Source organism: Peromyscus leucopus, unplaced genomic scaffold, assembly GCF_004664715.2.
Source record: "Peromyscus leucopus breed LL Stock unplaced genomic scaffold, UCI_PerLeu_2.1 scaffold_1357, whole genome shotgun sequence".
Classification (NCBI taxonomy): domain Eukaryota; kingdom Metazoa; phylum Chordata; class Mammalia; order Rodentia; family Cricetidae; genus Peromyscus; species Peromyscus leucopus.
Window position 1 is genome coordinate 1 of NW_023504509.1, and position 23,231 is coordinate 23,231.

A 23,231-nucleotide genomic window follows, 5' to 3' on the forward strand; every position below is an offset into this window, starting at 1 on the left:
TGGAGATTCATCTTCTGATTCTCTTGGGATGATCTACACTGATTCCAATTAGTTCCATCAATTCTGAACTCTAACTGTAGTAATGGTTTCTCTTTACTTCTACCAATAAATTTTAATAAAATAGAAACTATTGTATTGACTGTTGGTAAAAGTATATCAATTTGTTTCTTTGTAAAATTTTATGATATTGAGAATATAAGTAAATATCTCTTTCAAAAATACATGGTGTCATTATACACATTAATGGGAAAAACACTGAATCAATAAAACAAGATGATAATCCTTTCCAATCACCATGGTCATCCATTGTGTGAACCAATTTGGGATCTGCACTTGACTCTCAAAGTTTGGTGCTGCTGATCCATTTTGAATTGAGACATTGCTTAAGAAATTTATTCATTCATTTACCTAGGCACTTGTGAGAGATCACAGTAACAGCAGATCCTCTCCCTTAGAACTTCAGCACATTCTCACTGTTCTCCCTCTCCTTATCCTTCCTGATTCATAATTTCCTTTCATTGGAATTTCAATTCATATCCTTTCATTGATTCATAATTGCCCTGCACCTAGTTCCATTTTCACTTCCTTTGATGCTCCTTAGTAGTTTTGTTAAGTCTTACCTTGTAATTTTTGCTTTAAATTTTGATACCTCTTTGACTTAACAATAAAAAGATGTATGGTTTTTAATCAACTGTCTCCAAAATAATCTCTTGTTATGCAGGGAGTACAGTTCTTCCAATTCCTATGATTTTGGTAGTTGCTTCCCTAACTGCAGAGGCATCTCATTTACTTGTAACCCTGAGAGCAGCTTTGCATTATAGGTGTGTTTTCCCTCACATGAGTGGGGCTGTTCAACACGAATGTAACCATGTATTTTTGTGAATGAGAGTTGGCAAAGTCAAATGCATCTTACAGGAAAATAGTGTAATAGTCTTAATATTTGTTTTGCAAAGTTAATATCATGGGTTATTTTTGTGAACAGCCTGATGTTTGGGATCTCTTTCTCAAAATAAATAATTCCTTATTAAACCAGGAATTTGAAGGGAAAAAAAGAAGTTTATTTGTAGCTTAATTCTGTCATCTTTGAAGGACTTTTAATATAACTCAAGTGAAATGCTAATATTTTTATTATTAGGCTTGACTTATTATCATCTTCCTCTCCACTCACGTCTCTGAAAGGCCATGTTTTCTCAGACTTCTTTGGAATCCATGGTTGTTGCTATTGTCAGTTCCAGAGAATCTATAATCACCTGGGATAGAGATGGGCCTCCAGGCATGCCTGTGGGTGGTGGGTGTTTGATTGAGTTGCTTAAAGCGTGAAGGCCTGCCCTCTGTGGGTGGTGCCACATAGGATCCGGGACTATGTAAGTAAGTATAGAAAGGGAGCTGAGCAGCAGCTTGACTCATCACTTCCTGCTTCCTGATTGTGGACGTCACGTGACCCCTGATTTCCCCTCCACTAGAACTGTGAGCCAGAGTAAACTCCTTCTCCCTTAACTTGATTGTCTCGTGGTGCTTATCACAGTAACAGGAAAAGAAATCATGACAGAATCCATCACGAGCTCCTCCCTGTCCTACAACAATGAACATAAAATAAAAATGGCTGACTGGTCAACGGATTGGGCACCAAAGGCTAAAGTGTTCCAATCTTAATCAGAAGCTTTACTGGGTTCTTTCATTTTACTTTCTACTCTCCCATTCTCTTCCTGAGTCATTTAGTCTAAAAACATTGTGTGAGGCTCATGAAGAAAGCCACTACTGACTCCAAATGGGACCCAGTACTTTGGAGAAGTCCACATGGAAGGCAGCCTGGCTGGGTGTGAGAGGCCAAGCCAGCTATAAAGCCTCCACTTGAGACGTATCCTTACACAAGAAGCTTGTGCTTTAGTGAGTAAAGAGCCCACTGGTTACTTCAGCACCAGAGTATCTGATGTTTCTTCTGGCCTCTGCAAGCTCCTGTTCACACATGCACAGACCCACACAGAAACACACAAACATGTGCGCATGCGCGCACACACACACACACACACACACACACACACACACACACACAAATTAAAATAAAGTAATTTCTGAATGGATGAGCCTTTGTTTATTGGGGGAGGAATTTTTAATTGAAAATATTTTCCTCTCATAATATATCCTGCTTATGGTTTCTTTTCCCTCTACTCCTTCCAGTTCCTCCCCACAACACCTCCTATCCAGATCCACCCCTTTTCTGTCTCTCATTAGAAAAGAAATAGGCTTCTAAGGCATAATAATAAAATATAATACAAAATTAAAATAAAACAAATGGGAAAAGAGCCAAAGAGAAGGCATAGGAATTGGACTCTCTCACTCACACACTCAGGAATCCCATAAAAACACTAAACTGAAAGCCATAACACATATAGAGAGGTCCTGGTGCAGAATAGTGCAGGCCCTGTGCAAGCTGCCTCAGTCTCTGTGAGTTCATATCTGCATCTATTCTGTTGATTTAGAGGGTCTGGTTTTCTTGGCATTCTCCTTATCCTCTGGCTCCTACACTTTTTCTGCCTCCTCTTTCACAGGGTTCCGCAAGCCCTGAAGGGAAGGATTTGATGGAGACATCCCATTTAGGGCTGAGTGTTCCAAAGTCTCTCACTCAGCATCATGTCTGGCTGTGGGTCTCTGTATGTGTTCCCATCTGCTGCAAGGGGAAGCTTCTCTGTTGATGGCTGAACAAGGCACTGATCTCCTTGCCTGGCCAGAAGCAAAATAATTTCTTAAAAAAGAATTGATCATGGAAAGAGAAGATGAAGTGTCTAGGAAAATGAGGGGGACTAGGAGGAGGGAGAAGAAAGGAGGATAGGACAGGAAATGAGATCAAAGTACATTATTTGTTTGCATGAAAATATTACTAGAAAACCCAGCTATTTATAATGAATAAATGCCAGTAAAAATGTCAGGTATGGTGACCCATGCCTTCAATCCCAGGACTTGGGAGGCAGAGGTGAGTTTGAGACCATGCTGGTTTACAAAGTGAGTTCCAGGACAGCCAAGGCTATACAGAGAAACCCTGTCTTGAAAAACAAAAACAAAAACAAAAAAATGAATTCACCAAAAGGATAACAAGAACAATGGAAGCCCTGCTTCTCAGTCTTAGTAAGAGGAGTCAGATTCAGAACAGAAGAAAACTGAGAATATTCCTAGGAAGACAGGGTGGAATAGGCTATTTTGGGGTAGATTCCTATTTCTTGAAATAGGTGGTAGATAAAAATGAGAGAGGAGGACTAGAAAGGTAGCCCTACATCTCTGAAAGAGCTAAGAAACAGTGATGATCTGACCACCACGAGCACTCCTAGTGCCCAACTTCTGGTTCATGAACACTATTTTTCTGGTTCTTTGGAGAACAGATTCAAAGCTGGGAAAGTCTAAGAGGAGCTCAGAAAACATTCTTGTACCAGAAAGTACACACATGCTCAAAGACAAGATGTATAAGAAAACGTCAACAGGGCCTGGGAGTCACAAAGCCCTGACTTCCGTGCCCAGCCCAGCATATATCACCTGTGGTGGAGTGCAACTGTAACTCCAGAACAGGAGAGGTGGAGGCAAGAATTTCTGAAGTCCAAGGTCATTCTCATAGCATGTTTGAGGCCAGTTTGAACAAAATGAGACACCGTGTCAAAAAAAATGTTATTTGCCTTCTGGAAACATCAGGAAATGTTATGATAATCAACATTAATAATAAAGTAACCAGTGATTTATAAATTTCATTTTTTAAAGATTGTTTAGGGATGGAGAAATGACTCAGTATGAGCACCTGACATCAGGTCCCCATCAACTACATAAAAAAAGATAAGGTGGTGCATGCTTATAATCCTAGTGGTACTGAGGCAAAGACAGGGCCATCCCTGGAACATGCTAGACAGATAGTCTTGCCCAAGAAATGAGCTCCAAGTCACTGAGAGATCCATCTCAAAAGGTAAAGTGGAGGTCCAGCAAGACTGGCTCAGTGGGTAAAGGTGCCAGCTGCCAACACTTACAACCTGGCTTCAATCCCTAGGACCTACATAGTAGAAAGAGAGAGCCAACTCCTGCAAGTTGTCTTATGACTTCTACATAGGCACCGTGATCCCTTTGCAGGTGTGCACACATGCTGAAATGTAATTTAAAACACTACTAATAAAGTGGAGAGCAATTGAGGAAGACATCCTCACATCAACCTGTGTACTTACATACATATGCACACCCCTGTGAGCACATGGCTACATACACAAGCATACAACATACACACAAATGATGGCACAATGAAGGGGTATAGTTCCAAGCAATAGGAAAAGTCAACAAGGGTTAGCTCTCACCTGTACTAATAAGATTATATCTAAACCAGACCTACATACCAGTGACCATGAAGGCCAAAAGGATTCAGTTCCTTGGTGTCTTCTGGACATGACAGAACAATCACACTCACAAAGTCACAAAAGCTCCGGTTACCTGTACAAGACCCACATAAGATCAGCCAGTCAACATTCCAGCATGGATGTGGAAGGGCTCATGAGTCCTTCCCACAGATCTGAGGAGCTCATGATTGTTGGTGACTGCTAGAGGAGGAAGAGTCAGCTTCTCCCAGGGGTGTAGCCCCAGATGTTGCCTCTGCTCCAGTGGGTGACCCCACACTATGCACATATGGGAAGCACTATTTAGACTCAGAGGTTTATAAACAAAAAGAAGACATAAAGTTGGGAGAGGGACTTGGAGGGCATCCAAAGGAATTTGAGCAGGGAAGTGGGGAATGTAAATGAATAAAATATGTTGTGTACATGTATGAAATTCTCAAAGAATAAAATTATTAATGGGAATTTAATTAAGAATTAAAATTATTAATTAATAAAGTTAATTATTTTAAGAAGTACTTTATTTCTGGTTCTTCTTGGTTCTGATTTCTATCTTCCCTCTTAACACATATGAAAACACAGGTCAGTGGGTAGTGTTCACAGTACTGGAAGGTGCTACACACAACACTGGATGAGAAAAGTAATCATCAGTCTCACCCAGCTGTGGACCATGTAAGCTATAATATGACCTGAAAGACACGCCCACTGGTGCAGTTGTGGCACACATGCTATGGGAAAAACCAACCACTTTTTAAATCGGATTTCAGGCCCACCTCATGAGATGGAACCCATAGCCAACACTGTAAATAAGGCCAACAATATTCAACTAGATAAATAATGACACCTAGAAGAATATCTACTACTGTTAATCTGTTAAATGAATATAGCAATAAAAAGACTCCTAATGACATATTGCTATATCCCCACAATAGTGTATCACTCAACCCTCATCAAAGAAGATTTTTCTTGTAGTAGGTAGTAATTAGCAAAAAACCTTCAACTTGTCAACATGAAGAGAGGAGGATACTTTGGAATGCTCAGCTCTGACCAGGATGTCTATATCATACCTCTCCCCTCTAGGCTCGGGGATCTCTGTGGAATAGAAGATAGAAAGATTGTAAGAGCTGGAGGTGGTGGATGACTTCACAGAAACAACTTTTTCCAGACACAGCATAGCAGATGCACATAGGAACTCACAGAGACCGTGACAGAATTCACAAGATCTGCACAAGCTCAAACCAGACAAAATCTCAGTGTAGAGGAGCTTAGGGTCCTACCCTCAGCCAAGGAAATGTTGTCAATTGATAGCTCCTGAGATAAGAAAGTCAGTTTTCATCAATGGGGTGACATTGTGTTTGCCAGCTACACTCCAGAGCAGGCCTTACACCCAGGAATAGTTATCCAACATGAACTGGACCCCATAGTTTGGTTTGATTTGAAACAGTTGGAGAGAATATAAAGTTGGGTGGGAAGGAAGGTGGAGGAGGGTCTTGGAGCAGTTGGAGGAAAGAAATTAATATAATCAAAATATGAAGCTCTCAAAGAATATAAAATAGAAATTTAAATAAGTGTTTATGGGGGGATGCCCAGATCTCAATGGGAAGGGGAAATAGAAGAGATTTCACAAGTGGAGAGAGGGCAGATGGGGATGGGAACATGAGTGATCAGGTTGGGGGGCACAAAGAGGGAGACTAATAAAAGAGACTACTGGAAAGTGGGGGCATTTCAGGTTCAGGTAAAAATCTGATGCAAAGGAATCTCCCAGGAATCTACAAGGATGACCCCCACTAAGACTCCTAGCAATAGCAGGTATACAGCTGGAGTTGACCATCGCCTGTGACCAGACTGGTGACTAACTGGACTGTCATCAGAGAGGCTTCATCCAGCAACTGATGGGAACAGATGCAGACCCACAGCCAAACATTAGGCAGAGTTCGGGAAATCCCACAGAAGAGGGGAAGAAAGGATTGTAGGAGCCAGAGGGGTCAAGGACACCACAAAAAAAATCTCACAGAATCAGCTAACCTGGGCTCATAGGGGCTCAAAGGGACTGAACTGACAATGACGGAGCCTGCATGGCGCTGACCTGGGCACTCTGTATATATGTTACAGTTGTGTAGCTTGGTCCTCTTGTGGGATTCCTAACAGTGGGAACAGGGGTTATCTCCAACTCTTTTACTGGCTTGTGGGAACCTACTCCTCATTCTGACCAGCCTTAATTCATGGGAGGTGCTTAGTCTTACTGCAACTTGATATGCCATGTTCTGTTGGCTTTCATGGGAAATCTGCCCTTTCCTAAACAGAAACAGAGGAGGAATGAATTGGGGAGTGGGAACAGAGGCGGGCAGCAGAGGAAGGGACTGGGAGGAAAGAAGGGAGGGAAAACTGCAGCTAGGATATAAAATAAATTTATTTTTTAAAAAAGAAATGTTTACATTTTCAGTGTAACATTTATTGCAGAATATTGCAACTAGAGCATCTGATACCAGTTTTACAATAAAAATTGTCACAGTGGTCCAGATTTTCATTTAAAAATTATTGTTTATTACATTACAATAGCATAGTTACTCTCAAAAGAAATGTGGATGGAAGTAGCCCCATGAGGACCAGAGAAGATGAATTTCTCATTCTGTCAACTGACTTAGTCATTTCCTTTACATTAGATGGTACTCTGTATTGACACTGAGAAAGCTCAATGGAGGTACTGAATCCATAACCATGCATCAAGGCCAGGAAATTAAGCCTCATCTTCATCTGGGTTTTTTTCCTGAAGTAAATTAAAGAGTCCAGTGTTCTTAGATAGCACCTTCTTGAAGAACACGGTGGAAGTCCTTGAAAGAAGTCATGCTCCAGTTATGATCTCATCCCGTGGCACAACCTTTAGAACAACAGGTTTTTCTGGTTGAAACATTGCCTTTCGGCTTATTTTCAGAGGGATCTGCAATAGTGGAAGAAAAATATTGGAAATCAATGAATGAACCAAAGCAACCCCAGAAGAAAAGTTTTTTTTAAAAAAATTCAGGATGATAATGCTTTACAGAAACATGGAACTGCATTTAATGTTGTATGTTTTGACTTTCTTACTCTCCAGGCTGTGTCAATTATATGGTGAGAGCCTACATCCAAACCATACATTGGGTACAATGTTGATTGAGACTCTACTGTATACAGGGCCTGAGATGAAGTCATGTTGGCTGATGTTATTTCTGTTCTGTGCTGATTTGGAGTAAAACAGGTAAGTTTCACATTTTTGAACCTGATTACTAGTTAATATGTCATATTATTTTTTAATCCCTGAATAGCTACTTTTGGTTTGTTGAAACTTGCAAGTTAACCCTGAGAAGATATATTTCAAGTCTGTGGACAGACCTCAACTCCTAGATCACAGGTCACCACGAGAGTTGAGCCCATTGAGGATAAGTCTTTAGGAGGACAGACATTTGCTTGCTTTTCTAGCATCTATTCTTGGCTTCCAAGAATAGAGTGAATGAGCAATTTGAAGTCATACAATGTTTTCAATGATGCTTTGATGGAGGGGGGAAATGCCTCCAGTGGAGTGATCTTCTGATCACAGGAGAAAGAAGGGGAACAAAGTTGTCAGGGAGATAGAGAAGTGTCAAATTTAAGATGAGTGGAGCTTGCCAGAGCTTATGCCCCTTAACAGGTGTGCCATTAAGTCTCAAAATTTGAATCTTGCTTTGTCTGTCTAAATCCCTGTATATGCTTATGATTTAAATGCTTCAGTGAGAAAGTACTAACGTAAGTGAGGTTGTGTATAGGTAAAGCTATACAATTGCCTTAAATCACAAATCACAGAATAAACACTGTCATCCCTCTATTCACCCAGAAATAAAAGTAATTGACAAAGAGAAGCCACATTCTAAATACAGAAGACCCATAAATCTTAGCCATCTCTTTTCATGAAACAAGAACAAGTTGTTCAGGAAAAGGTAAACCCTTTCTCCAAATGCCCCATCTTATTCTTTTAAAATTTTGCAAAGTATACATGTGTTTCCCAAAGAGGCATACAAAAAATGTGTATAAAAATATACATACAAATAGTATCTGTTAATTGTTTAATTAGCTTAGTATTTTATGAAATAGTATTATATATTAGCCATACTTTAAACATTTACTTTCAATATGCAAACTCTCCTCAAAGAACCATTTGTAGTTCGTGGCAGGAATAATATGAGGTAATATAGGAATAATATGAGGTAATATAGAAAAGAGAAGGGAATTCCTTCAATACAGAGAGAACAAACACAATCAAACTGGAGACTTTAATGACAAAGTACTAGCATAGGTGATGAAAACATCCTGCAGGAGTCATAAGTAGAGCATAAAATAAATAAGAAAAGAAACCCAAAAGAATATTCATTTGGTGGAATGAACAAGAACTTGAGGTATGAGAGCAAAATAAAAAGGGGAAGAGATACATGGTTTATAGGAATATGACAACTACCTGTTTTCTGGAGCAAAAGCTCCAGAGAAGTGAGGCAGAACCATCAAGATATCCCATAAGGTTGGAGTTCATCAAAACCAGAAACTTTTTGTTTTGTTTTTTTCAAGACAGGGTTTCTCTGTGTAGTTTTGGTGCCTGTCCTGGATCTTGCTCTGTAGACCAGGATGGTCTCAAACTCACAGCCTGGCTCTGCCTCCCAAGTGCTGGGAATAAAGGTGTGTGGCACCATCGCCCAGCATAACTAGAGACTTTTTAAAGATATTTTTTATTTTTATTTTATGTACAGGAGTGTTTTGCCTGCACATAGTCATGTATACCATGTGTGTGCAGTCTCAACAGAAGCAAGAGGAGCGTGTCAGAGGCCCTGTAACTGGAGTTGCAAATAGCTGTGAGCCACTATGTAGGGGCAGGAACTGAATCCGAATTATAAGAGCAACAAGTGTTCTTAACCATTGAGCCATCTCTTGAGCTCCAGCAATTGTGTTTTACAATAATGATTCTCAACTTGGCCTCACATGGGAAGTCAGTGGTGAGCTTTTAAAGCTACACTCTCGGTGAATTATTTTAGGATTTCAGAAATGGCCAGGCATCATGAGTCTGTTTTTGTTTTTGAGACCAGGTGTCATGTAACCAAGTTGGTTACTTGAACTTCTGGTCCTCTTGCCTTCCTCTCCTGAGTGCAGGAATTACAGGTACGCTTCACCACAGCTACTTCATGCAGTTCTGAGGATGGGAGCCAGGGCTTTGTGCATGCAAGGTAAGCATTTTTCCAACTGAGAAACATCTCAGACCCCATATGTGAGTTGTAAAGCTCCTCAGTGATTATAATGTATAGCCTATGGTTGACAAGGCTTTCAGAGGAGGGCTTCTGTGAGTTCTGGAAGAATGCACCACCCAATAAAGAAGACATGATCACTGCACCTCTGGCTGGCATATGGCATATCCAGTCTTCAATGGACATGACTGGAACTTCAAACAGAATGCATATAATCCTGTCATACTGGCCTGCACTAACTCTTCATAATGTACTCTATACAGACACAGCATAAGAGATTCATTAGCTCATGCCTAGACACAAATAACTCATTTGACCATAAAACAAATTATTAAAACTCAAGCAACCATATTTGTTTTAATACACAGAACCTTCAATTGAAAAAAGTCTCCCATAAAACATCACTTATAGAGATAGTCTTCCCCTCACCTGTGTTTCTTTACAAGTCTGGAAGGAGAAGTTCTGCAGCACTTTAGTGAGAGCAAGTTTCATGTTCATGAGAGCAAACCTCATGCCAATGCAGTTCCTGGGTCCATTACCGAAGGGAAGGTATACATAAGGACTGATGTTGCCCTTGTTCTCCTTGCTGAACCTGGAGACACAGAGTAATCATAAGTCAACAAAGGGTAGAAACATAAGAGCTACATACATGAACTGTCCTTTAGACATCTAACAGATAACATACAGATAGTTTGGGGAAAGGTTCATTGAACTTTTTCTCGCAGACATTGGAATCTGAGAATCATACACTAAAGGTCCTTTCCATCCTCCTTGCCCTATAAGAGTTTCCACATGAAGTGGGGCGATGGTGGTGCATGCCTTTGATCCCAGCACTTGTGAGGCAGAGCCAGGCAGATCTCTGTGAGTTTGAGGCCAGTCTGGTCTACAGAACGAGATCCAGGACAGTCATCAAAACTACACAGAGAAACCCTGTCTCAAAAAAACCAAAAAAAAAAAAAAGAGTTTCCACATAATAGATAAGACAACTGCTGTTTGACAGAAAATTCATCCTATGTGTCCACTAGTGTAATTATGGGGTTATGGGGTAAGGGAAACCAGCCATTTTCTGATTGCATTGGCGTTTCAATTCACAGAGGGAATTAATGTCTGGTACTGTAAATCTGGGCAATTATTCAATGGCTAGGAAGTTCATAGGCTCTAGAGTAGAACATATTACTGTTGTTTTGCTAAGTGGACATGGTATCAAGCTGCCTTCTAAATATTCATGTTTATAAACAAATTTAGTGCTGCTGTCAGCCTTGGTCAGAGAAGCTTCTGAATGCAGTGGGAGATAGTTTACACAGAGAGTCATAACTGGTCAAAATGCTGAAAATGGGTGATGGTGGAGTGCTCAGTGATTAATGGGACATCAATATCATTCCCAACAAGGCTCAGAGAACATCTCAGAAGAGGGGGCAGAATAACGTAAGAATAAGGGAATGAAAGGGGTGTGTGAAACACTATGACCTGGACAGGACATAGCCATTGTACTCTTGCACACTCAGGAGCTGTGGTTGCCTATACGAGACTGGACCCATGTTGATACACTCTGTCATGGGTGGGAGGGAGTTCATGAGGTGCCGCCTCCCTAAAGAGCTATTGACAATTAACGGTTTCTGTGGTAGGAGGAAGTTTCTCTTCAATGGTGTAGCTACTGGTGAGTTGTTCATTCTCCAGTAAATAACTTCTGTGCTTGCTACTCTTATTCAAGCAACCCTAGTTAAACTCATGAGTCACAAGAAAACAGGAAGACATGAAAACAGGAGGAAGACTTGTTGAAGACAAATAGGGATTCAACCTTGTGGGAGGGAGAAAAGACAGGGTAATGCGAGGTGGAGATGACCAAAATACATTATACAAGCATGCAATTGTCAAAGAATAAAACAAAGAAAAGAGGGAATATATCTTAAAAATCTAAAAGTCCATTCAGGATAATGCTGGGTTCATCTCTGAAAAGCACATGTCAGTTAGACAGAAGGAAAATGGGCTCCTGTCTCACACTTAAATTGGTCATTTGCTACTTAAGGTAGGAGGAAAACACTCTGTATGTAAATTGTCATATTTTCTTCCCAGTCTCTCTTCCCCTCTCCTCTCTTTTCTTCCCTTTCTCTGCCATTCTCATCACAGAATGCAAATGGATGCAAAATCACATTTAGATCATCATCCCATAAGACACATCATAGCATATACAGGCAAACATGTTCAGGGTGGGTTCACACTCTGGGGATTCTGGTACCTTTCAGGGCGGAATTCCTTAGGCTCTGGCCAGTACTGTGGGTCATGGTGAAGAGCATAAACTGGTATCATTGCTATGGACCCTTTGGGAAAAAACACACCATCCATTTCAACATCTTGTTTACAGACTCTCTCAAGTCTATTAGCAATTGGGTATAATCTGAGAGTTTCATTCAACACCATGTCAAGGTACTCCATCTCCATCACTTTATCATAGCTGGGAGATGCCTGGAAAGAAAGAAAAATATTTGTACTGGGATTTTACATTAGCTTTCAATAGGTTTGCATTGTACTGCTGAGTTCTCAGTAGCTCCAAAGCTGAACTCAGCATTGCATTGGTCCTAGGCAATTACAAAACATTTTATAAGGTTTTTAAATTGTTTTATTTTATGTGTGGAGGGATTGTTTTGCCTACATATGTGTTTTATGTACTACATGAGTGCAGGGCCCACAGAAGTCAGAAGAAGGTGTCAGATCTCTTGTAACTGGCATTACAGACAGCTGAGAGCTGCCATTTGGGGTTGGGGATCAAACCTGGATGGTTCTTCCAAAAGAACAGCCAGTGCTTTTAATCATTGAGCCATCTATCCAGCCCCTTACAAAGTGATTAGAATAACTGTCGCTTGGGGCTTAAGATGTCTCAACTTGTGAAGTGTCTACCATGAAAGCCTGAGTTCAGATACACATAATTCATAAATTCAGGCACAGTTGCACACATCTATAATCCCAGCAGTGGGGTAGGGGACACAGAGTAAAGGCCTACCTGGTGATCAGTGGGGAGAATGCCTAAAAAATTGATGTGCTGGAGGTTCTGTGAGAAAGCCTTTCTTAAAACATGATGGGAAGTGATTTAGAAAAATAGCCAGTGTAGGTTTATCACACACACACACACACACACACACACACACACACACACACACCACTGACGGTGATTGGTGTCTCCTTTTCCCTCCTCCTTAAAGCACCATCCATTCACCTTATTGGGCAGAGTCTCATCGATCTCCTCCTGCAGTTTCTTCTGAATATCAGGGTGAGTGGCCAGTAAATACAGGACGAAGGAAATCGTGTTGCTGGTGGTTTCATAGCCACCAAAAATAAAGATAATTGACTGGGCTATGATCTCCATGTCAGACAGAGCTGAAAGTAAGAAAATATTTCAGGAAAGTCAGGTCAGAGTGGATCGTCACAAAAGAAGGAGACAATCAATGAGGCTCCTGTTTCCCTAGAGATAAATATGGAGAAATCATTCAGTCACCCTGGGGCTGTTAGCACTCTGACATCCATGGAACACAGTCAGAGAAGGGGAAGATTGCTTCAGTCAGGATAGTGCCCATGGAGGCCGGAAGAGGGCATCTGATCCTCTAGACACAGAGTTGTAAAAGACTGAGCTTTCAGAGGTAGGTGCTGGGAACTGAACTCTAGTCCTTTGCTAGAACTTAAAATGTTTTTATGTGTGTATGGAGAGCAGAAGATGGCATTGGAGTCCATAGAGCTGGAATTACAGGCAGTTGTAAACCTTTTCCATGAGTGTTATGATTCTGTTGTTGGCAATTTTTTTCTTCCAATTACTTTAAGTCCTTGTTACTAAATTGAAACTTGACTATAATCCCACAATCAGTGGGTATTTAAAAATTAATATCTATTTAGCAATCAAAATTGAAACAGAAGAGCTAAGGATATATAGCTCAGTAGGTGGAGAGCTTGCTTAGCATGCTTGAAGCCATGGGTTCAATCCCCAGCATTGTATAAACTAGGCATGGTAGCATAGACATTAAAAGGTAATTCTTAGACACATTATGAACGTGATGTCAACCTGGGCTACACGAGACCCAGCCTCCAAAGGATGAGAGGTATAGAAGAATTTGAAGTTAGCTAATCACATTAAAGGGTTTCAAGTGGGCAAACTGGAGAGAATTTGAAACACAAAATACATGATGACTTTTAAAAGCAAATTTGGGGACCTAGAAGATCATATTGTTATATATAAGCAATTGTATGTACTAGAAATAAGCAAATAGAAAGGATGGAAGACTCTTTACATTAACTACTAATGCACACATGTAGAATTAAGTCTGGAACTGGGATGTCATCATTTTTCAACTATGATAGTAATAATGGTTTTAAATTAAAACATAAACATAGATAGGAAGCTAGAGAGATGGTTCAATGGGTGAGAGCACCTGCTGCACAAGCATGAAGACCTGAGTTTGACTCCTCAGTCACCATGTAAAAAGCCAAGTGTGGTCACACACACACCTGTAACACCAACTCTGAGGATCATTGGGACCTGCTGGCTGCCAGCCTATCTCCGGCTTTAATAAGAGACCCTGTCCTGAGGAAAGAAGGCAGAGAGTGGTTGAACAAGACACTTGGTGCCTTCCTCTGGCATCTATACATACACCTAGGGATGTGCCCATGTGCATATACACAGAAGATAAAAATCTACAAGTGATTTTTAAGTGTGTAAAAGAATGAAGAGAGCCAGTGTGTTTGTACAAAGAGGCTTTCCCCAGGTGCCAGTTATTCATCACACAAAGAAAAGTAAATCTTTAGCAAGACTAAGGTAGAGAACTCATGTACAGCAGAGGCTCCCAGAAAACACCAGCACCATTTGGGTACATGCCTCCTGACTGGATGTTTAGAGTCAGATGTCTAGGCAGAGTTCCCAGTCAGTGTGCTGGGAAAGACCTAGGGAGCACACAGAGACCACTGAAGACTTCCTTATTGAAACCCTTTATGTTTGGAACAGACTTGTGCCCCTGTGCTTCTAGAAAATTCCCTGGAGACAATAGCCATGTCCTTCTGCCATCAACTCCGCAGGGGTATTCTTCTGCTAGAAAACTTTCCCACACATTTTCTGAGCGGTCTGACCACTCCCTGAGAGCTTCCTTGTCCCTAGACCAGGGAGTCCTTGTTTACCTTTATGAGACTCATCGTCTTTGGAATTGTTATGAGTGTTCATCATCAGCTGAAGAAAATCCACTCGGTGCTAGAAGCAGAAAGAGAAGTTGCAAAAACAGAAGGTCAATGGTGAGGTCAGAGGTCAGAGGTGGATCAGCCATGCAGAAGCTTTGATTACTCAAGTTAGTGTTGCTGAAGTCATCACAGAACAAAAGTACCAGTGGCTAAACCAGGAAGCCATCCAGCTACTATATCAACCACATTTACAATAAATTACAAGAGATACAAATTTAAACAATAGCCTTGATTTTTGAGAATGTTTTTGAAGGAGACGATAATAGTATTCCCCCCCTTTTAATCATTTTTAGGTATTCTTGGAGAATTTCCTACATGTATACAATGAGATATTGTCTTATCCACCCCACCATTTCCTCCATTCGATCCCTTCTCTATCCCTTATAACATTTCTTCCTCCAAACTTCATGACCTCTTCTTTTTCAATAACCCACTGAGTCCAGGTGGTGCTGCCCATATGTGTCTGGCTGTGGGGACATCCACTGGTGCAGGAGAAACCTACTGGTGGCCACACCCTCCTTCTGCAGCCAACAGCTACCAATAGTTCTTCAGTGAGAGTGTGTCTTCGAGAGGTCCTCTATGTTGGAGATTTGGTGGTCTTGGTCTTGTGCCTTGCCATTTTTTTTTATTTCAGTCCTTACATATCTACTTTTCATTCCTATTGCTAAGGTTTAATTCCTGGGTTGTTTTCTATCAAATTTTCAAAACTCTAACTTCTCTCCTAGAAAATATAAATACTCTTTCTTTCTCTCTCACTCTAAATCTAGCCTTCTCTATCTACCTTTAGTGATAGATAAATGGAGCACACAGCTCACATTTTCATAACCCAACATATTATCAAACTCTGGACTCTCATGAGTCCACCACTCTTTACCTTCTGGTTAGAATCCAGGCGATTTTCCTTCATTCTGTCCACAAATTTTTTGAAAAATGCTATCGAATCCTTTGGGAACAGGGAGACATTTAACATCTCATATATTGGGATGAGGAATGGAAAGAGTACTGGAAAGAAAAGGTAAAAATAAATAAATTTTAGTGAAAATGCAAGTTTCATTTAGAGAAATCATGAAGCAATCTAAAGAATAAGTCACCAAGTCTCAACCAGAAGCCATTCTGTCTGTGGCCTTGCTCACACTGGGTTACCACCATAATGCTCCTCTACACTTTAGAAGAGCCAAAGGAAGACATCTGACTTTTGGATTTAACTCTGCTCCTGTAGTTTGTGTGGATCCAGAAAGTACAGAAAGGGGCCGTTGACATGGTTCAACAGCTAAAGAGTCCTGCAGACAAGCCTAACAACCTGAGTTTGATCCCTGCATCCCATACTCTGGAAGGAGAGAACCAACTACTGTAAGTTGTCCTCTGATCTCATCTGCCACACAAATGCCAAGGCAGGACGTATACATTGGGGAATATTTGTTTACACTGTGTGAAGATGTGTCATTGTGGCTGGTTTAATAAAGAGCTGAATAGCCAATAGCTAGGCAGAAGAGACTAGGCAGGACTTCTGGGGAAAGAGAGGAACTCTGAGAAGAAGTGAGGCAAAGAGATGCCAGGGAGACACTGAGGAAGTCGACATACAGTACAGAGGAGAGGTAACCGAGCTATGCACTAGAACACAGATGAAAAGAAACAGGTTAATTTAATTTGTAAAAGCAAGTTGGGAAAAAGCCTAAGCTAAGGCCAAGCTTTCATAACTAGTAATAAGTGTCTATGTCATTATTTGTGAGCTTCCAGCCCAAAGAAAAGTTTGACTACACACACGCACACACACACACAAATAAATAAATAAGTTTGGTATTAGCTAAAAAATAAGTAATAAAAAAGAACAGCCAAGATAGCATTTGTATCTCAACTGTCATGATATAAAACAAAACTAGCAACAGAAAGGATATGAGGAGAGTCAAAGGAATGTGCAAATTAATCAATACACTCTTATTAAAAAGCAATTAAGTCAAAGAACTCCAGGAGGTAATGGGAAAATTTGTTGAGATATAGTTTCATGGCAGAGTGCCTCCTAGATTGCATGAGATTCTGGGATCTCCCCTACACGGCAAAGGAATAGACAATGTCTTGAGAGAGTATGAAATGAAGACACACCAAGATCCTGCAAGGAAAAAGCAGAGAGAAGCTTACAGCCTTAAATTTTAAAATCTCAAATAATCAAACTTTACATTAAAATAAAAATTTAAAACAACTAACTCCAGGCCTGGAGGGATGGCTCATTGATAAATCACATGCCATGTGAGCACAAGATCTGAATTTGGTACCCAGTGCCCCTTTAAAGCTAAGCTCAATGATGTAAACTCGAAAGAAAGAAAGAAAGAAAGAAAGAAAGAAAGAAAGAAAGAAAGAAAGAAAAAAAAAAAAAAAAAAAAAAAAAAAAGAAAGAAAGAAAGAAAGAAAGAGAAGAAAGAAAGAAAGGAAGGAAGAAAGAAAGAGAAAGAAAGAAAACATACAATCTCCCTCACTTCCTGAATCTATCCTATAAATGTAAATATGTCAACAAGTATAAGTGTGGTTATGGAATAATGCTTAAAAGGAGACTAGGAGAGGATGCTATTAGGTGATGAAGGATGGGATATAGACAAAAGGACACATGAACTGTTATGGAAATGTAATTGATAGAGAAAGTATTAAAACCCTAAATGAAGCACCACTGCTAATTGTACCCAGCACATACCCAAAAATTACTACAGGGCCTGGAGTGATGACTCAGGCCTTAGCACTGGCTGCTCTTGCAGAAGACACGGGTTTGATTCCCAGTATTCACATGGCTGCACTTAACCTTCTGTAACTCCAGATTCAGAGAATTCAATGCCCTCTTATGGCCTTGGCAGGCACTTCATGCCTGTGGCATGCATATGTGCAGGTGAAACACTCATACACATAAAATAAATGTAAATCTTTTCAAAATGTTAAAGCAATTCAGTTGTGTAGGAGAGAGATGATCAAAAAGCAGACATTAAAACTTCTAACTTTGTTTTTTAATTGCATTAGGACTAGGGAAATGATCAAAACCACAGGGCCAGCCCACAGCATATCCACTACGGTGCAATGACCAAAGTCATGGAAGAGGCAAGAGCATGGAGAACCTGGAACTCCCCTGCAGTTCTAGAAGACAGAAAACTGCAGCTACTTTGGAAAACATATGCTGGGTTGTTTAATATGTTAAAAATAGTTAGTTCTTGACTCAGCAACAATGATTCTGAATGTATACCCCTAAAACATAAAAACAAATATTCAAACATAACCTTGTATGCAAATGCTCATGGCAGCAAAATTCATAGCAAACATATAAAACTAACTTCAGTGTCCATCAACAGATATGGAATATTACTTGTTCATAGACACAGCAGACTGTGATGCTTGCTTCTTTAATTGTGTGCTAAATGACAGACACCTGTCACAGAAACCACATAGTCTATGATCCCGTTGATGTGAATAAAATACCCAGAATATGTAAATATATAGAAAGTGAACTGGTGGTGACTTAGGTCAAGGCTGCTTGAAGGATGATGGTGCAAATGTGCAACATGGCTAGAACTAAGTACTCTGCAGTTGACATTGGTAATGGGCCATGTGGACCATCAGTCAATGCAGAGTCCTAAGTGATCAAAGTGCTGAGAATAAATGACTGTTGAGTGCTGGGCCCTACATCTACACCAAGAGCCCCACCACTCAAGGCTCAAGGAACATCATGAAAGAGGGTGTGGGAATAAAGTAAAATCCAGGGAGGGGTGGTGTGAGATGCCATATCCTGGACATGGCATGGCCCACTCATGAACTGACCACCTGCATGAGATCATGCCAATAATATTGGTCAGCATCCTGGAGGAAGCACTGATTGGACTCATGGGAAGGGACATAAATTGGGAGGAAGATGTGTTGGGGTGTGTGAGGGAAATGGGAGGTGAGAGTTATGAGTAGAAATAATCAAGATAGATTGTATGCCTATATGATACTGTCAAAGGATAAATAAAAGAATTCTAAATCAAAGTCAGGACTGGTGGCATACACCTTTAACCTCAGCACTTGGGAGGCAGAGGTAAGGGGATCACTCTGAGTTCAAGACCAGCCTGGTCTACATAGCAACTTTCAGGCCAGCTATAGCAACACAGTGGAACTCTGTCTAAAAGAAAAATGAAGTTCTAAAACTAAAGTAATGGGCTACAGATCTTTGAATGCAAAAAAAAATAAAATTCACCTTTAAGGAGGTAAATTACATACCTATAGAGCTGTTAGTTTTGGTAAGTGTGGAAGAGAAAGGCAGAACTGACTAACATGGCCACAGACAAGAGCAGTGGGTCAAAAGGCAGAAGAACCATCATACATACCTACTGACATGAATAATGGGTCAAAAAAATCAAGTCTTAAGAGCTTCCTGGCCTTTTCCACAAAAGGGTCCTTTGGGTTGTTGAGGGAATCAACATTCACACCAAATGACGTGCTTGTGATCACATCCATGCTGTAGGCCCCAAACACTCTGAGGAGAGAGACATGGGAATTTAACACATGCACCAAGAAGCCTGAAAATTCGTATTCTTGGGCAGGACAGGCAAAATCACCTCAGTACTAACCAAGCATCTTCCCCTCCTACCCTCCCCCTACCCCGTGACCTTGGCATGACCATGTTTCTTTGCAACTGAATATTTTGTCATCTAGTGTCTAAAGGGAAGAAGGAGCAGCTGGACCATGTGAGACACACAGATGATGACCCTTCTGCCCCAGTTGCCCTTCCTCTCCCAGAACCGCAGTACATGGATCACTACTTACTCTTTCATGGTGATAGGCTTGCCTTTCTCTGCCTCTCTTCTCAAGTATTTTACCAAAATATCTCCATACTGTTCAATGATGGGGAACATCTAAGCACAAAACACAAAGACATCCGTAGTTAAGTGTGGGGACTCAAGTCACACAAATGTTTCACCTAAAAGTCCTTCCAGTCACCTCTTTGAGTTTTCCACTGGTGAAGGTGGGAGACAGCAAGGCTCGCATTCTCTTCCACTCTTCATCCTTAGACATGGAGACGGCTTTTTTCATAAACCCCGCTGGGCCAAATTCCTAGAGTCCAAAAAAATGCAAATTTGGCTTTCTGTAAGTCCAGAATTTTCCATGGTTGCAAAAGTGCTAAGTGGATATCGCTATATAAAAATTAGTTATCGACTGTTTACTATGGTTCAACCCTCATGCCAGATGTGGGGGGGGGGGTCAGAATTTCCTCACAGCCTATAAGAAATCAGATGATCACTGGGTGGCATGTTGAGCTTTCAAATTTTTATATTTCACATCCTTCTAAATATAAATCTGTCTATGGTTGGAAAATTAGTTATGGGAGTGGGAAGAAGATGGGGAAACGATATAGCAGATTCTCCAGAGCTATGCACATGGCAAAAGGCTTGGAGATATATAGAAAGCTAACTTTGCATCAGACAAGTACTCCAGCTCAGTATTTACAACATAAGCAACGTGAAAAGGGATACTGCGGTGTGTGTGTGTGTGTGTGTGTGTGTGTGTGTGTGTGTGTGTGTGTGTGTGTGTGTGTAGACTAGAGTGATGGTATGCATGGTCATTTGGACACCAGAGGTCTGGCATCTTCTTCTATAACTACATTTTTAAGGCAGGTCCCTCACTGAATCTAGAATTCTCTGGTTTGGCTAGAGAAGCTAGCCAATAAACTCCTAGGAGCTACATAGTTCCAAACACAGCTCTGAAGTAACACATGCATGCTGCTATGCCCAGCTTTTAGGTGGATGCTGGGGATCCTAACTCAGGTCCTTTACCCACGGAGCCATCTCCCTAGCCCTGAGACACTTAGAGCATTTGATGTTTGGTTTTATACAAGATTTGTTTTAGTACTGTATGTATATATGTATGTATGTGTATGAATATATGCACATATGTGTGCAGTGTATTCAGAGGCCAAAGGAGGGATTTGGATCTCCTAAAGCAGGAGTTACAGGTGGTTGTGAGCTGCTGGATGTGGATGTAGGCAACCAACTCCCATCCTCTTTCAGAGCTTTCAGACACTAAGCCACCTCTCTAGTCCCAGTTTGTTTGGTTCGGGAGCTGTTTGCTTGTTTAGGAATAATGCTGTAGAAATCCATTTCCCTTACTTCTTTATACAGTGATAAAAGGGAAAACATAATTCTATTTCCCTGGTGGGAACTTCCTTCTACCTTCCATATGTATAATTTATACTGCTGTGGAGTCTCCCAACACGCCCTTATGTGAAAGTGCTCAGCACAACAGGAAGAAATGGAAATGGCTTCCACTTGACGAAGGGCAGCTGCAAACTAGATCTTCTGCCAACTTCACCAAATGACCCAAGGCTGAATGAAGGCCAAAGAGACGGCTAGCAGGTAAAGGTGCTTGTGCCAAGCCCATCAACCTGAGTTCAAACCCCAGGACCCACAGGGTAGAAAGAGAGAACTAATATGTTTTCCCAGATAGGTCAGTGGAATACAGATGGGTTAAAAAAGACAGAAAACACTGAACCTTACACAAAATTAACATAAATAAAGCCATAGGTTTAAGAACAAATCTCAAAAGTGTATAATGTGTATTCAAGCAAACCCACACAGAAGGATCAGGTAAATAGTCATCAGACCTAACACTGACTCCACAATCCATTGAGAAGGAAAATGGATACACAAGGTGAAGAGAAGAAGACAGGCGAACAAAGTAGCTAATGGACTAGCAAGAGGGAATTGCATGGTTAAGGAGTCGTCTGTATTCTCAGTGCTTGTCACCACACAAAGCTAGACCTGTGAATAACTGTACTAAACTACACAGATATAAGAAAGGGCCCATGAGATACAATCTAGATGACAACAGTGTCCATCCACAACTAGATTACAATAATATAGTATATTTATACTTTCTCATTAGCAAAATGAATGCCTAGACCCTGTATGTATATTATTGTGGAAGCCACTGTGAATCTATATTTATCTCATTTTTTAAAATTCAGTAAGTAAGGCTGAGAGATGCTCAGAGTTAAGAGCACTGACTGCTCTTCAGAGTCTGAGTTCAATTCCAGCAACCACATGGCGACTCACAACCACCTGTAATGAGATCTGGTGCCCTCTTCTGGCCTGAAGTCATACATGCTGAATACATAATAAATATATAAATAAAAAAAAAAAAAAAAAAAGAATGAGGATCAGAAATTCATGGTCCTTTAAAAAAAAATTCAGTAAGTAACCAAGAGGTGGTGGTGACGCCCTTAATCCCAGCACTCAGGAGGTAGAGGCAGGCAGATCTCTGTGACTTCAAAGACAACCTGGTCCACAGAGTGAGTCCTAGTACAGCCAGGGTTACATGAGAAATCCTGTTTCAAAAAACCAAAAATAAAAAATAAAAACAAATACCCAATATTTGTTTGTGTGACACATGCCTTTACTCCTAGAATTTGGAAAGCAGAGGCAGGCAGAGCCAGGCAGATCTCTGAGTTGGGGCAAGCCTGGTATACAGAGTGGGTTTCAGGAGAGTCAGAGTTACACAGGGAAAAAATTGTCTCTAAAGAAACAAATGAACAAAACAAAATAAATTCAATAACTAAAATGAAAAGGTTAGCATTAGTAAAGGGGGAGGCTGGAGAGATGGCTCAAGTGTTCAGGACACTTGCTGCTCTACTGGAGGAGCAAAGTTCAGTTCCCAGCACACATGTCAGGCCACTCACAACTGCCTGGAACACCAGCTCCATGGCACCTCACACCCTCTTCTGACCTCACAGGCATCTAAACACATGTGGCATTCACTTATATAGACACACATATATACACATAAATAAAAATAACAAACATGAATCTTTCAACTTTTTTTTAGTTAAAAAAGAAAGCTGGCCAGGCGGTGGTGGCACACACCTTTAATCCCAGCAATCGGGAGGCAGAGGCAGGCAGATCTCTGTGAATTCAAGGTCAGTCTGGTCTACAGAGCGAGATCCAGGACAGGAACCAAAATTATACAGAGAAACCCTGTCTCGAAAAAAAAGAAAGGAAGGAAGGAAGGAAGGAAGGAAGGAAGGAAGGAAGGAAGGAAGGAAGGAAGGAAGGAAGGAAGGAAAAAAGTTACTTACCCGTCTGTTTGTGAAGACAGAATAGCATTCCTTCACTAGTATATTCTTTATCATCTCTGTGTCTGTGATAGCTAACACAGGTGTATGACCATCAAACAACCTGTGTGGGGAAAACAGCTGATTAACCCAAGCCAGGTCCTGAAGTGGGAGCCCCAAGTCCAGACTTTGATTCTCATGTTACGTGACCCTCACTCTGGTTATACAACAACAGGTTGTCACAGGAAGTCCCAGTCCAACTTAGGGAGTCTGACCCCAGATCCAGTGGAGTCTTTGTAAAGTGATAGGTAATGTCAATCAAGACACTACGAGTCACTTAAAGACAAAACAGTTAAAAAAATCAAAATT

At 40.8% G+C, this 23,231-nt stretch overlaps 1 protein-coding gene across 1 annotated transcript; it reads right to left on the reverse strand.

Annotated features, from left to right (window-relative positions):
- Positions 1 to 6,785: 6,785 nt before the first annotated feature.
- Positions 6,786 to 23,009, reverse strand: LOC114688299 (cytochrome P450 3A31). Its single transcript, XM_037201770.1, has 10 exons — positions 22,887 to 23,009; positions 19,757 to 19,870; positions 19,583 to 19,671; positions 19,144 to 19,292; positions 15,681 to 15,808; positions 14,750 to 14,819; positions 12,807 to 12,967; positions 11,832 to 12,058; positions 10,025 to 10,187; positions 6,786 to 7,293 (listed from the first exon to the last, which is right to left on the reverse strand). The coding sequence occupies exons 1-10, from the start codon at positions 22,938 to 22,940 to the stop codon at positions 7,198 to 7,200; spliced, it is 1,251 nt and encodes a 416-aa protein (XP_037057665.1). The 5' UTR covers positions 22,941 to 23,009; the 3' UTR covers positions 6,786 to 7,197.
- Positions 23,010 to 23,231: the final 222 nt, after the last annotated feature.

Excerpts from the sequence above, each read along its gene's own strand:
- LOC114688299 (XM_037201770.1), bottom strand. The coding sequence starts at position 22,940 with ATGATAAAGAATATACTAGTGAAGGAATGCTATTCTGTCTTCACAAAC. Across the intron at positions 19,672-19,756 it reads CCAGTGGAAAACTCAAAGAG|ATGTTCCCCATCATTGAACA; the intron begins GTGACTGGAAGG and ends TTTTGTGCTTAG. Across the intron at positions 7,294-10,024 it reads AGACTTGTAAAGAAACACAG|ATCCCTCTGAAAATAAGCCG; the intron begins GTGAGGGGAAGA and ends CCACTATTGCAG.